Source organism: Misgurnus anguillicaudatus, chromosome 24, assembly GCF_027580225.2.
Source record: "Misgurnus anguillicaudatus chromosome 24, ASM2758022v2, whole genome shotgun sequence".
Lineage (NCBI taxonomy): Eukaryota > Metazoa > Chordata > Actinopteri > Cypriniformes > Cobitidae > Misgurnus > Misgurnus anguillicaudatus.
This window is the reverse complement of record NC_073360.2, coordinates 49,758,777-49,773,216: the sequence shown is the minus strand read 5'-3', so window position 1 is coordinate 49,773,216 and position 14,440 is coordinate 49,758,777. Positions and strand designations below refer to the sequence as shown.

General features: G+C 41.9%; 1 protein-coding gene across 2 annotated transcripts in view; it reads right to left on the bottom strand.

Annotated features, from left to right (window-relative positions):
* LOC141361479 (serine/threonine-protein kinase SIK3 homolog) overlaps positions 1–14,440 on the bottom strand; it is a 30,816-nt gene that overhangs the window by 7,473 nt on the left and 8,903 nt on the right. The window contains exons 2-18 of one of the 2 annotated variants that reach the window (XM_073862892.1): positions 12,242–12,358; positions 12,093–12,156; positions 11,266–11,427; positions 11,060–11,184; positions 10,845–10,968; positions 10,639–10,757; positions 10,308–10,418; positions 10,089–10,220; positions 9,420–9,491; positions 7,809–7,918; positions 7,536–7,686; positions 7,291–7,443; positions 7,115–7,188; positions 6,580–6,705; positions 799–928; positions 583–696; positions 326–387 (exon numbers count right to left, since the gene is read on the bottom strand). In XM_073862892.1, the coding sequence (XP_073718993.1) occupies positions 326–387; positions 583–696; positions 799–928; positions 6,580–6,705; positions 7,115–7,188; positions 7,291–7,443; positions 7,536–7,686; positions 7,809–7,918; positions 9,420–9,491; positions 10,089–10,220; positions 10,308–10,418; positions 10,639–10,757; positions 10,845–10,968; positions 11,060–11,184; positions 11,266–11,427; positions 12,093–12,156; positions 12,242–12,358 (1,946 nt within the window). The remainder of the gene's footprint in view (positions 1–325; positions 388–582; positions 697–798; positions 929–6,579; positions 6,706–7,114; positions 7,189–7,290; positions 7,444–7,535; positions 7,687–7,808; positions 7,919–9,419; positions 9,492–10,088; positions 10,221–10,307; positions 10,419–10,638; positions 10,758–10,844; positions 10,969–11,059; positions 11,185–11,265; positions 11,428–12,092; positions 12,157–12,241; positions 12,359–14,440) is intronic. The other variant, XM_073862893.1, reaches the window with a different exon arrangement.

Here is a 14,440-nt window from a genome sequence, read left to right as displayed (position 1 = left end):
TACTGACACGCCGCAGTACGGACACGCAGCAGTACGGACACGCAGCAGTACGGACACGCAACAGTACGGACACGCAGCAGTACGGACACGCAACAGTACGGACACGCAGCAGTACTGACACGCAACAGTACTGACATGCAACAGTACTGACACGCAGCAGTACTGACACGCAACAGTACTGACAAACAAAAACACACCAGCCACAGGAAAAATTAATTCATTTACTAAAAATCATTTTTACTGTCACTTATTAGTCATTATTGAAACAACTCAAAAATAACTATTAGTGCTGTGTGTTGTGTTGTGTTGTGTGTGTTTTGTGTACCTCTGTAGCTGGTATGTAAGGTGACTGCTGGGTTGATTTTCTCCATGTGCCAAAGACAGAGCCTGCAGACAGAAAGTCAACACTTTAACATTCAGACACACAACCAATGTGTGTGTGTGTGTGTGTGTGTGTGTGTGTTTGTGTGTGTGTGTGTGTGTGTGTGTGCATTTGTGTGTGTGTGTGTGTTTGTGTGTGTGTGTGTGTGTGTGTGTGTGTGTGTGTGTGCGTGTGTGCATGTGTGTGTGTGTGAGAGAGACCTGTGATTGCTGGTGTAGTATCTCTTGCTGGTAGAGGATGTGTTGTTGCTGTGTGTGTTCCAACAGACGCTCATCCTGCTGAGTTGCGTACATCTTCTGAAGCTGTTCACACTCCTGAACACATTAAACACACATTAAACACACAAAGACACACATCCCACACAACACACGCATCATATCAACAAATATCCAAATGTTATTCTCTGTATCTTGTACCTGTTTGAGCTGTCTGATCTCAAGTTGGGTCTTGAAGGCCTGGATGGTGGCAGCGCCGTCTGAGAAGCGTCTGACGGGAGAGAAACGCTCCATCGGCAGGTGAAGTGTGTTACAGTCTTTATAGGACGACCTGACACACACACACAAAGATGAATGAGTCCGTTGTGTTTGTTCTTTTTGAAGATGTTGTGTAACTGCAGCTTTGTGTACTTTTATATATTTAAACCCCGCTGTTCACTTCACAACATTCATCACTTCACACAAATCACACAACCTATATTTCTCAAACATAAACATTAAACAAATCAGCAGCAGATCTACTTTGATGCCAGACGTCCCACTAAGAAATAACATCAGCAGCCCATCTGCCATCTCAGTGAGGTGCTATCAAAATGTTTAAAATAGAAATATAAGCGCTTTCATGGACTGATTTAGGGCAGTCATGATTCAATGTGATGAGATGAAGACAACACACACAGAGACACAGAAACACACACACACACACACACACACACACAGTAACGTCTGAACTGAAATGACTCTTGAACTGTTTTTATATTAAAACACAAAACAGTGTAGTGAATAAATGAATGCTCTTAGCCGGATCTTTAAATAAATCAAAGCATTCATATAAATATAAATGTAAGCAATGTTTATGTCTCATTTAAAGGCATTATATACAGTTTCACCACTAGAGGTCACTAAACCACAACAACACTGCAGCTTGATGACGCTGTTAAAGAGCGAGGGATGATGGGAGTTGTAGTCTTCAAGTTCAATGTCAATAGAAATTGATCTGACAGGACTTACAAATTATGTTCATGAATGATGTAATGAAATAAAGTTTAATAAGCATTACATTTTTAACATAAGAGCACAGTGTGTCTGATGAAAGCAAGAACTGAGTGGTGTGAGAGACAGACGCCCATCATTGTTGTCATCATGACACCACATAACTAAATCTACACAACACCAGATCAATACACGTTTAATTATCTTGGCAACATTGCACACACAGTAAAGATGTCAATCCTCTGCTACTGCCATCATTATCAGTTCTGTGAATGTAAAAATAACGTGTGTGTGTGTCTGTGTACTGTTTTACCCCACGTTATTGCCCCATACACATGTCAATGTTTCAAGAGTCACAACCGCATGTAACCGCAGTGTGTACGAGCCTATGACAACTCAATAATAATGTAATGTATAATCAGGTCTTTACTAATATAACTTGTAGACATTACTTCACTGTCCCTGTAATTCAAATAGCTTAAAACAATCATACTATATCGTTTTTTATATACAAATGCTGAAAATAGATAGTAGATAGAAAATAAATACATACACAACAGAGTGAAAGACATAAACTGTGTCAAACATTTAAAATAAACATTTAAAATAAACATAACCTAAACACTGAAAAATGAATCAGCTCAGTGTTTGTCTGCTGAAGTTATGACATCATCACACGTGTTCACTCTGCAACAAACACTAGAGCCCGACCGATAAAGGATTTTGAAGGCCGATACCGATACAAATGTTTGTTGGTTTTAAAAACCGATAAGCCGATATATTGGCCGATAATTTTTTTTCAGAAACGTGCAACAAAACATTAACAGATTTCCCTAACAGATTGCTGCTACAGACACAACTATTACTTCTACCAGCATTATTATTATTATTATTATTATTATTATTGACAGTAATAATTACAAAAAATAATGATGACATTATTACTATCATCATCATTTATATTATCATTAAACAAGATAAAGGTCACTCCTAAATGTTTGTGTGCGTGTGTAATAATTAGTCCCTATATTGCCTTATAAGCTACACTATAATTACCATATATACCCGAATATAAGACGACCCCCCCACTTTTCCAATCGTATTTTGGGGTTTTTACCAGAAAATACTTTTATTTTAATTTTTTATTATCCCTCTCTCTTTCTCTCTCTGCATCTCATGCATTCACCTCTCTCTCACTCTCTCTCTCTCTCTCTCTCTCTCTGCATCTCACGCATTCACCTCTCTCTCTCTGCGTCTTGGGCGCGCGCACCTCTCTCTCTCTCTGCGTCTCGGGCGCGCGCACCTCTCTCTCTCTCTCTCTGCGCCTCGCGCGCTCAACTCTCCCCCTCCCTCTCTCTCTCTCTCTCGGCAAGTTTAAGTTAATAAAAAAAACTCGTCTTATATTCCGGTATACTACAATGTCAGCTTGCTTATCCCTTTACATGCACTTTTTAAATTCGTTCCTTCAAGCTACATTAAACCATTTTCAATCATCAGTTGCTGTCTGCCTTCTTAAACCTACTATTTAGCGATCTAAAACAATTATGTGACTCGTTAATGCTGCGGTTGAATGACAGTCTGCAACGCACACTTGGCGTCAGTGGATTTCACACACGTGTAAAAGAAAAGCGAACTTTTATGCACAAGCTACGTTTGATACTTTTTCTCTATGTCTAAATGTTCACTCCCCTCAAGTCTAATTTTTTATTTTACAATGCAGGGACTGTAACAAGAGATATGCAAGTTATAAATACAGTAATCATTACTTTATTTAGGCGGAATAAGTTCGTTGTGGTTTTCAAGCTCGTTAACGTTAGCGGTCTTCCACTGATATAGGCATTAGCAGGTCTATGACGAGACATAATTTAGCAAAGGATAACGTCACACTGCAAATTGTAAAACATACATTTTCAATATAACAGGCTAAGGAGAGATGATACGTCTCATTGCTTTAACTGTCACACTATTAAAGAAATACATCAGTCACATTGTCAAAAGTTAAAAGGACAGTCATTCAACTACACTGTAACAACGTAACATTACTAGGTAATTCCGCTTCACTCTCGGCTTATTTAACAGCAGCAAAACTGGACATGATAGTCACAAATTTTGTCATGCTTATTTGAGTTAAGAGACCTGATTAGGATGTTCTTTTAATTGTTATTCAAGCAATGTATGTCTCGTGACCAACTCACCGTGAACCAAACCGCTGTTCTCTCTGACCGGGTCTGGCTGTATCAGCGGGTTTCAGAATGTGTGACGTGTTATACACGAGTGCTGCCAACAGGGAGAGCACGAGTAATGCCCTCTGGTGGACAAACTATTTAAAGGCAACACTTATGACAAGCTTAAAGGCTTGTAAGCCCGTTTACAAAAAAAATTTAATATTCATTTATCGGCCATTATGAACGCCGATACCGATAGTTTGAAAAATGCCTAATATCGGCCGATAATATCGGCCTGCCGATATATCGGTCGGGCTCTAACAAACACTACAACATCACATGGTTCGCTCCGCAACAAACACTACGACATCATCATGCATGTTCACTCTGCAATCACTCCGCAACAAACACTACGACATCGTCTCAGGTGTTCGCTCTGCAACAAACACTAAGACATCATTACATGGTTCCCTCCGCAACAAACACTACGACATCACGCATGTTCACTCTGCAATCACCCTGCAACAAACACTACGACATCACCACATGGTTCACTCCACAACAAACACTACGACATCATCACGCATGTTCACTCTGCAATCACTCTGCAACAAACACTACAACATCATCTCAGGTGTTTGCTCCGCAACAAACACCAAGACATCACACACGTGTTCGCTCCGCAACAAACACTACGACATCACACACGTGTTTGCTCCGCAACAAACACTACGACATCATAACATGGTTCGCTCCGCAACAAACCTTACGACATCATCCTGCTTGTTCACTCTGCAATCACTCTGCAACAAACACTACGACATCATCACGCATGTTCACTCTGCAATCACTCCGCAACAAACACTACGACATCATCTCAGGTGTTCGCTCTGCAACAAACACTACGACATCACACACGTGTTCGCTCCGCAACAAACACTACGACATCACACACGTGTTTGCTCCGCAACAAACACTACGACATCATTACATGGTTCCCTCCACAACAAACACTACATCATCATCACACTTGTTCACTCTGCAATCACTCTGCAACAAACACTACGACATCATCACACACGTTCACTCTGCAATCACTCCGCAACAAACACTACGACATCATCTCAGGTGTTCGCTCTGCAACAAACACTATGACATCACACACATGTTCGCTCCGCAACAAACACTACGACATCATCACATGGTTCGCGCCGCAACAAACACTACGACATCATCACCACGCATGTTCACTCTGCAATCACTCCGCAACAAACACTACGACATCATCTCAGGTGTTCGCTCTGCAACAAACACTACGACATCACACACGTGTTCGCTCCGCAACAAACACTACGACATCATCACGCATGTTCACTCTGCAATCACTCTGCAACAAACACTACGACATCATCACATGGTTCGCTCCGCAACAAACATTACGACATCATCATGCATGTTCACTCTGCAATCACTCTGCAACAAACACTACGACATCAAACACATGTTCGCTCCGCAACAAACACTACGACATCATCACATGATTCCCTCCGCAACAAACACTACGACATCATCACATGGTTCGCTCTGCAACAAACACTACGACATCAACACATGGTTCCCTCCGCAACAAACACTACGACATCATCACGCATGTTCCCTCTGCAATCACTCTGCAACAAACACTACGACATCATCACACATGTTCACTCTGCAACAAACACTACGACATCATCACATGGTTCGCTCCGCAACAAACACCACCACATCACACACGTGTTCGCTCCGCAACAAACACTACCACGTCATCACGCATGTTCACTCTGCAATCACTCTGCAACAAACACTACGACATCATCACATGGTTCGCTCCACAACAAACACCATGACATCACACACACGTTCCCTACGCAACAAACACTACGGCATCACACGCGTTCGCTCCGCAAAAAAAACACTACGACATCATCACACGCGTTCGCTCCGCAAAAAAAACACTACGACATCATCACACGCGTTCGCTCCGCAAAAAAACACTACGACATCATCACATGCGTTCATTCCACAATCGCTCCCCAACAGAGTCCTTCGGCACGTCAGGTAGGTTCCCGCATAAAAGTGGCTAAAACGGGTGGATTGTGACATTCCTAAAATTTACGGGCGGGGATGCGGGGCGGATAATAAACTACTTGTGGGCGTGTAGTAGCGCGGAATTTTTTTTTTTACAATATATGTATGTCTAAATTACTATTACACATACGTATCAACAAGATGACATTTGACCCATCACGTCACCAGAACTGACAATGGGACTAGTTTGAGAGAGTGTTACAGGATGAAGTAAAAGTAAAGTTGGCGAGTAAAGTATATAAAATTGTCGACAACAAGTGTTTAAAGGCAAAATCAGATGTGTGGAGAAAGTGTGGTGCAATACAAGGTTGTATTTTTCTTGTTCTTTTTTCATTAATAGGTCTATTTGCAGGCCAAAAATGTATGGGTCTGGGCGGGTGCTAATTTATTTTTTATATTATCACGGTTGACGGATCTGGTGCTGAACTTTGCTGGAACTGTGCAGGACTCTGCTCCGCAACAAACACTACGACATCATCACACGCATCACTCTGTAACAAACACTACAGACTATACAAACTGTGTCCTGATTCACTCATTTAATCACACAACTGTGTGTGTGTGTGTATCAGTTAGTGTGTGTGTGTCAGTGAGTATGTGCGTGTGTGTGTATGTCAGTGACTGAGTGTGTGTGTGTGTGTGTGTTAGTAAGTGAGTGTTTGTGTGTCAGTGAGTGAGTGTGTGTGTTATCTCTCACCGGCAGTGCTGATCGGGGGTCCAGCCCCTCTGCCGGGCTCTCTGTATGTCTGTTGAGAGCTCGCTGGCCGTATGGCAGGGACCCACGCCGTGGGTGCTGTGGCGCTTCGAACTGTTCGCCAAATACCTGAACCACATAAGCAGCACGAATCAGCGCTCTGATTGGCTGCCTCCAGGCGATTGTTTTTGCAAAGCGATTAGACAAAAGCAAAGCCACAGGAGGAAGACTGGGCACCACCGCTCAGCACAGTAGAGAGAGAGAGCTCATTTTGCAGGAGGGGCTTCAGAAAGTGTATGTAGAGAGATAGTGTTCTTATGAGATACTAAACTAATGCACAGACAGACAGACAGACTAACAGAGAGAGAAAGAGAGAGAGAGAGAGACGCTCCCAGCTGAAAGCAGCAATGCAGTTTTTAGTGTGTCCTGCAGCTTCCAGACACACACACACAAAAGCCCAACACACACAGCAGCACCATACACCTTCACAAACCCCTCACACAACACAAAACAACACAACACAACAGGACTCTTATACCTTTTAACAGCTTCTGCATCAGGTTCAGCATCAGATTCTTCCTCATCCACTGGAGCCACAGCAGGTATGGGATGCTGTCACACAAACACATTAAAGCTCAACAACATTCTCATCTACACAAACACCAAAGATCCGTTCATTTATTCCTGATCATTGTCTAAATGCTGTCATCTCACCGGGCTGGTGACTAAAGGCGACTGTCCGCGCGGCCTCTTCAACAGCTGCTGTGCGTGAAGCTGAATGTTAGCGCCACCGTCGGACGCCCGGCGACCTAGAGGACCCATCCCGTTCAAGAGCTGAAGGGTCGGAGGCTGCAGGAGAGACTGCTCCTGTACACAGACACAGACAGAGAGATGTTCGTCATCTATAAACACTTAAGCAGATAGACAGTCACTCTGAAGCAGAAGTGTCTGTGATTCACCTTATACTCCAGCTGCTGGGTGGGCTGTAGATTCGGCGTGGGCATCAGATGCATCTGTGCCATCGTGGGCAACAACGCAGGGAAGGGCGGCTGGGGAGCCACACGTGGAAATCCAGTGGCCAGTTTCTGTAGATCCTCCTGAAGCTCAGCCCTTTGATTGGTGGGAGGAGTTTAAAGTGACGTAAGAGAGGTTTGGTATGTGAATCATACAGTATTGTCTGGCACACAGTAGTGAGAAAATGTCCTAGAAGAAGATAAATGTTAATGTAGTACCTGGGGTCTGGCACACCCACAGTGTGACGCCTCATGGACAGATATCGAGCCATCGCTTCTGGACTGGGCTCTTCTCCCTCATCACTGTCCAGAGCCATCGCCCCGTCCGTCTGAAACACATACACACATACACATTCTTTGGTTTTTGATGAAAATGTAATTTAGTTAATATTTTACACAGTGCTGAATGAAGTTAAACACAACTATTGTTTACAGGTCAGATACTTATGTGCAGTGTAAACTTAATATTTCATGTTTTTTAAGCAGTTTAATAAACAGCTGCAACAGGCGTAGTGATATTATGCACTGCCCGAAAATAGTCCCCTTAGTTACATTCAATAGCAGGGGACTATTTTCAGGTGCTGCGTAATATCACTACACCTGCTGCAGCCGTGTTACAGCAGCAAAGTCCTTGACTACTACGCCAGTTTGAGAGTATAGACGGTTTCATTGGGGCCACGTGCTGTGATGCGATAAGCGTCTGGTCTGAACTTTACTTCCGGTTTCTGTTTGTTTAATGGTCTGACTATATGCTGAAACTGAACTCTTAAACAAACACCTCGTCCAAAATAACAAATGTTTTGGGTTCCTATGTAATCTACATGTTGTTTATTTTCCTTTTTATATAAATAAACTACTTTAAAAGGACTTTGTTGTTATTTATTCTTCGTAGAGTTTACCAAAAGTTACGTGATGACCACGAAAGCCGCTTCTTCAAGTTTTTACTGCTGAAACGGTCTATAGTTCCTAGTCATATCTGCCTAGAAAATCACAACTTTTAATTTTCTGTCGGTCTTAGTAAACAATGTCACTACAGAAGAGTCAAGTTTTAAATAGGAAAAATATCTAAACTCTTTGGTAATTTTTTAGTGCGATGCTAATGGACTAATCAGATTCAATGGATTATGCTAAGCTATGCTAAAAGTGCTAGCGCCAGACCCGGAGATCAGCTGAATGGATTCCAAAACAGTAAAAATCAAATGTTTAACTCTAGGGGAGCTGAAAAATTATATTTTCAAAAAAAGTGTAGTGTCCCTTTAAGATGACATAGAAGTCGCATGTATTCCCATTTGCATGTTCAAACTGTAAAACATGTAACCTGTATCTGATTTATGAGCACATATGAAAGGGTTTTTTAACACGTGGTCACTTCATGTGTTTCATTTACATTCAGGACAAATAAATGCATCTTGGCTAAATGGACATTAATCCGATCTTCTAATCCTGCACAAAATGCAAACGCAGTTTCATTACTAGAAACGTGCAACAATGCTTCTGCAACAAAGACATCATATTATGTGGAGTCTGTGTGTTCGGTCCAGCGCTAACATACAGTATATATCTTCAACCAGCAGATATATTTACACATGTCCAGTGAAATGCATCCCAGACCACCTCTTAAATGGTTTGAGCGATCAGATTTAAATGCTTCAAAGGGCATTTCCACCTGGTCTTTTGACGATCAGACAGCTAAAAAGGCCAAAAGTGGCTCACATCAGATTAGAAAAGATCAGATTCAATGTGGTTTGTGTTGTTCACATGTCTTGCAAAGATATCTGGGTCACATATGAGCAAAAAATCTGATTTTGACTGCATTGTGGTCGTCCTCACCTCCACAATCTGATTCTCTGGGTTTATGAGCTGAACCTGTGGAACCGTCATACTCACAGAATTACTCTGATCCTAAAACACAAACGCACAAAAGAGTTTCTTCAATAGACCATCTTTAGTCAAACATGACTGATTCTTCTAAAAGATGAAAAGCTCTTAATCAAATTACTCAAAGATGAAATAAAATTTATCAATAAATTCATTAAAATGAATAAGATGAAATTTAAATGATTCTTTTGTTTAGATTATTAAGTAAAAACATGCATTGGTTATTTGTAATTAGACAGTTACTGAATTTAAGTTGCATCTAACATTTCAAAGCAAAGATATAACGAATTAAAATTCCCCAGACTGAGAAATAAAGTCGGCGTCCTCCGCTGGTTATATCACTTCAGAAATAAAGAGTTATATAATTCACATTTATTTCATGCAAAGTGTAAAATCGTACTCTTTTCTGAACTAAGAGAACCTGCGGCTAACAAAAGCGTCCTCCAGAGGACCTTCACGACGTTTAAAATGAGACGCAGCATTTATATCCCTGGACGCAATCCCTCTTGGGACTCTTTCTAACCAGATGCATTCATGAAGTATGTAAATGAGATGCTTTCATGCATATTCCTCTCATCAGAGGACAGAAATCAAAGGGTTGTTAGCGGTAACCGTACGCACCTGCACGGCATTGAGTGCGAAGATGGGACGCGGTGTGGGCGGAGTCACGCGCAGACTCTTGTGCCGCTTCAGTTTGTCAGACAGCAGACTGTAGGTGGCGCTGTAGTGATCGTAATCATCTGCGTGCAGAGACTGCAAGTGGACGTACAAAGAGTTAACACATCACAGAAGCTTCATTGTGAGTGTACTTGTGTGCGTTTTTGTGTGTTTGTGTGTCACCTGTAAGGTCCTCTCGCGGTCGAAGCCCATCTCTGACATGACCATTAAGATCTGTTCATTGATCAGCTCGGTTTCTCTCTCCACCTTCACCTGCTCACATTCCTCGATCAACTGAGATCAAACAGATAAAAGAGAGAGCTCTGTTAGTGTGCACCCTACATAGACAGCATTTCAAGACATTATAGATGCGCCCCACAACCTATTAAACTGCTTTACACAATTCTGGTAAATATTTTAGGCGAGGATTACACAATCTCAGACTTTGCTGAACGAGCTGATTGTCATAAAGTGTTTTCTTTATTTATACATCAATGAAGTTTTGGTTTGTTACTCTGTCAAACTCTGGGTCTGGGTCTCCTTGTCTCATCCACTTGTTCTTGCAGATTTGCTCCATTGAAAGACGTCGACTGGGCTCCAGAACCAACATGTGTCTGATCAGATACTCACAGTCTGAAATACACAAACACAGACGTACACTTTGGTCAGTTACAGAGCACATGAGTGTGTGTGTGTGTCCGTGTGTGTGTCCGTGTGTACCTGTGGACATGAAGAAAGGAATCCGGAATTTTCCACTTAGGACTCGAGCTCGTAGGTTCTGTAAAGTGCTGCCATCAAACGGTAAAGCTCCACATACCAGAACATATAAGACCACCCCTAAACTCTGTAGACAGACAGACAGACAGACCAATGTTAAACCCTGCTGAAGTGTCTGTGTGTAAACATGTTTAATCGTGTGTGTGTGTGTATTTTACCCATATGTCCACTTTAGGACCATCATACTCTTTCCCCTCGAAGAGTTCAGGTGCAGCGTAAGGAGGGCTGCCACACCACGTCTTCAACAGCTGCTCGCGTGAGAACAAATTACTGAAGCCAAAATCTGCAACGACACAGAGACATCCGTCAAACACACACACACAACACTTACACACAACACTAACACACATTAACTAACACACACCTGCAATCTTGATGTTCAGGTTGTGATCCAGCAGCAGGTTTTCGGCCTTTAGGTCTCTGTGTACGATGTTTCGACAGTGACAGAAATACACCGCTGCTATGATCTGCTTAAACTTTTTCCGAGCTTCTTTCTCTGCCATCCGTCCGTGTGCCACAAGATGATCTTACAAACACAAACAAACACGAAGATAACATCATAAGTGAGAGAAAAGAGAAACGCTCTGAAGTGATAGTGACACATATTTGGTGTTTTATGACAGTATTGGACAGAAAATCATCTGAATATATGAGGATGTGTGTCGTGTGGTTTGTTGCGCTGCTTTTAACTCTAGAAACACTAAAATGGTGTTTAATTAATTCTTTATTTCTTAACTATGTGTAAATCATCCTTTTATTATATAAAAAACATTAGTTGGTATTGTTAATGTTCATGCTAATTTAATTCAATGTTATACCACGGGTCTGTTGAATGCTGTACTCTGATTGGTTGAGAAGTGTTCTGTGGGTATGCATTAATTTCTGATAACTACACACCTAACTTGTCAAATGTCTTGAAAATAGGCACCAGAGAAATGTTTGTGGTAACTGTGTGGTATAAGAGAAATAATTGACTCCAATCCTTTGAATTATTTGAAAATAATACACACCTGCGATGTAACCACCTTGGGTGTGCGTTATTTTCTTATAATTCAATGGTCCGTCGTCAACTATTCCTTACATAACTTTATGTTTTCATGTTAATGGTTAATGATTGATTAAAACAGCATCACTGATCAGAAACATTGGCGTGATTTGTTAGTATGGAGGCAGATGTGAAGGTTTACTCACCGAAGATCTCTCCTCCACTGGCATACTCGGTCACCAGATAGATCATACGCTCGGTCTCCATCACCTACAATACACACACGTAACCATATTCAGATACAGAAAACAGAAGATTCTGACCAATCAGCTGCGGGTATGAGGTGAGGGGGCACCTGGTACAGGCGAATGATGTGAGGGTGTCTCAGCATCTTCATGATCTGAACCTCTCGAAAAATCTTCTTCAGATTCTCATCGTCCAGCTGAGTTTTATCTACGATCTTAATCGCAACCTGACAAACAGAGAGAGAGAAATAAAGAGAGATTGAGAGATACCGTACGACCAGACTAGACACAGACTCTCCTGTAGTTTATGTCTGTTAGCATTGAGCTTCTATATGCTAGCACAGACGCTACACTGATACACACATTTGAAATGTTTTAAAACATCACATTACAGTAATGAGCTGCATCACTTACCTTCATACTATACAGCAGGTCAAAATCAGTATGCAAGGTGAGTAGTGTGTCTACATTTATTGCATTTTAAAATAACGCAGAAAGGAAAGACTTCTGCATTAATATATACATAGATCACACAATCAGATTGAAGAAGTTTGTGCCAAAGAGTAAATCATGAGTAAACCGCATACTGCGTTTAGATACAAACACGGACACACACAACACAGAGACACACAGACAGACAGACAGACAGACACACAACACACACACACACACACACACACACACACACACACAGAGCTCTTGTGCAGAAACTCAATATGCACCACAGAAGAAGTACCATATACACAGTCACACATATCTTGCTTTAGGAAATGCCTATAAGCATATTTATATTACTGTACATCAAACATTTTCAGATATTTTCATGCTAATCAAGAATACTTGTATTGATTATGTTTGACGAGTGCTGATTTTCCAAATGCATATTATAAACAAATGAACAAACAGCTGTGCAAACATCGCCTTTGTGATTCAGAATCATTTTTAAGAAAGATATTATTAGTATGAAACACCTCAGACTTAGTTTGGAGACGAGTAAAAGGATCCTCGTCTATACAGGCATTTCAGAAAAGATCTCTGTTCAGACTATACATGACCATAAACACATGAAACATGACCATTCAAACACAATTATGTCTGAAATTTGTATTTCATATTATTCAGTACATATAAACTTATAGTCCAGGTTCAGCTAGATAGACGATTACATTTAGTTAAAGGTGTGAGACTAAGTTCTGTTCACACAGACACAGCTCTTAAATAGTGTGTATGAATATGAACTAAAAACTGTCAAACTGTCACACTGGACGCCTGTAGACATAGTGACAGATTATAAAGTATTATTTTCACAATGGAGGTTGCACTGTATAACAACATTAGGAGCAACACGATTGCGTATGTTACGCAGGAAATTTGCAGTTGCACGATGACATTTATGAACACTTGTATGTAGAATATCACATTATACTGTAACCCTAACTATTGTGAAGGGAGATGGACTCTGCAAAGCATTACGGAGATTCCTGACCCTCGCATATCACTGATGCCCCTCTATGACTTCACTCCGGACCCTCGCATATCACTGATGCCCCTCTATGACTTTACTCCTGACCCACACATATCACAGATGCCCCTCAGATGTAGCTCTTGACCCTGAAGATCACTGATGCCCCTCAGATGTCACTCTTGACCCACACATATCACTAATGCCCCTCAGATGTCACTTCTAACCCCTGAAGATCACAGATGCCCCTCAGATGTCACTCCTGACCCACACAGATCACAAATGCCCCTCAGACGTCACTCCTAACCCCTGAAGATCACTGATGCCCCTCAGATGTCACTCCTGACCCACACAGATCACAAATGCCCCTCAGACGTCACTCCTAACCCCTGAAGATCACAGATGCCCCTCAGACGTCACTCTTGACCCACACAGATCACCAATGCCCCTCAGACGTCACTCCTCACCCACACAGATTACCAATGCCCCTCAGACGTCACTCCTAACCCTGAAGATCACAGATCAGGGCTTGACATAAGGGACTGCCTGGTTGCCCGGGGCCAGTGGGAGAGAAGCTCGGGCCAGTATATCGTATTGTCCCTACCCTAAAGATAATCGATGCCCCCAGATGTCACTCCTAACCCCTGAAGATCACAGATGCCCCTCAGATGTCACTCCTAACTCTTAAAATCACAGATGCTACTCAGACATCACTCTTGACCCACACAGATCACAGATGCCCCTCAGATGTCACTTCTAATCCCTGAAGATCACCAATGCCCCTCAGATGTCACTCCCGACCCACACAGATCACTAATGCCCCTCTCATACTTCACTCTTAACTCCC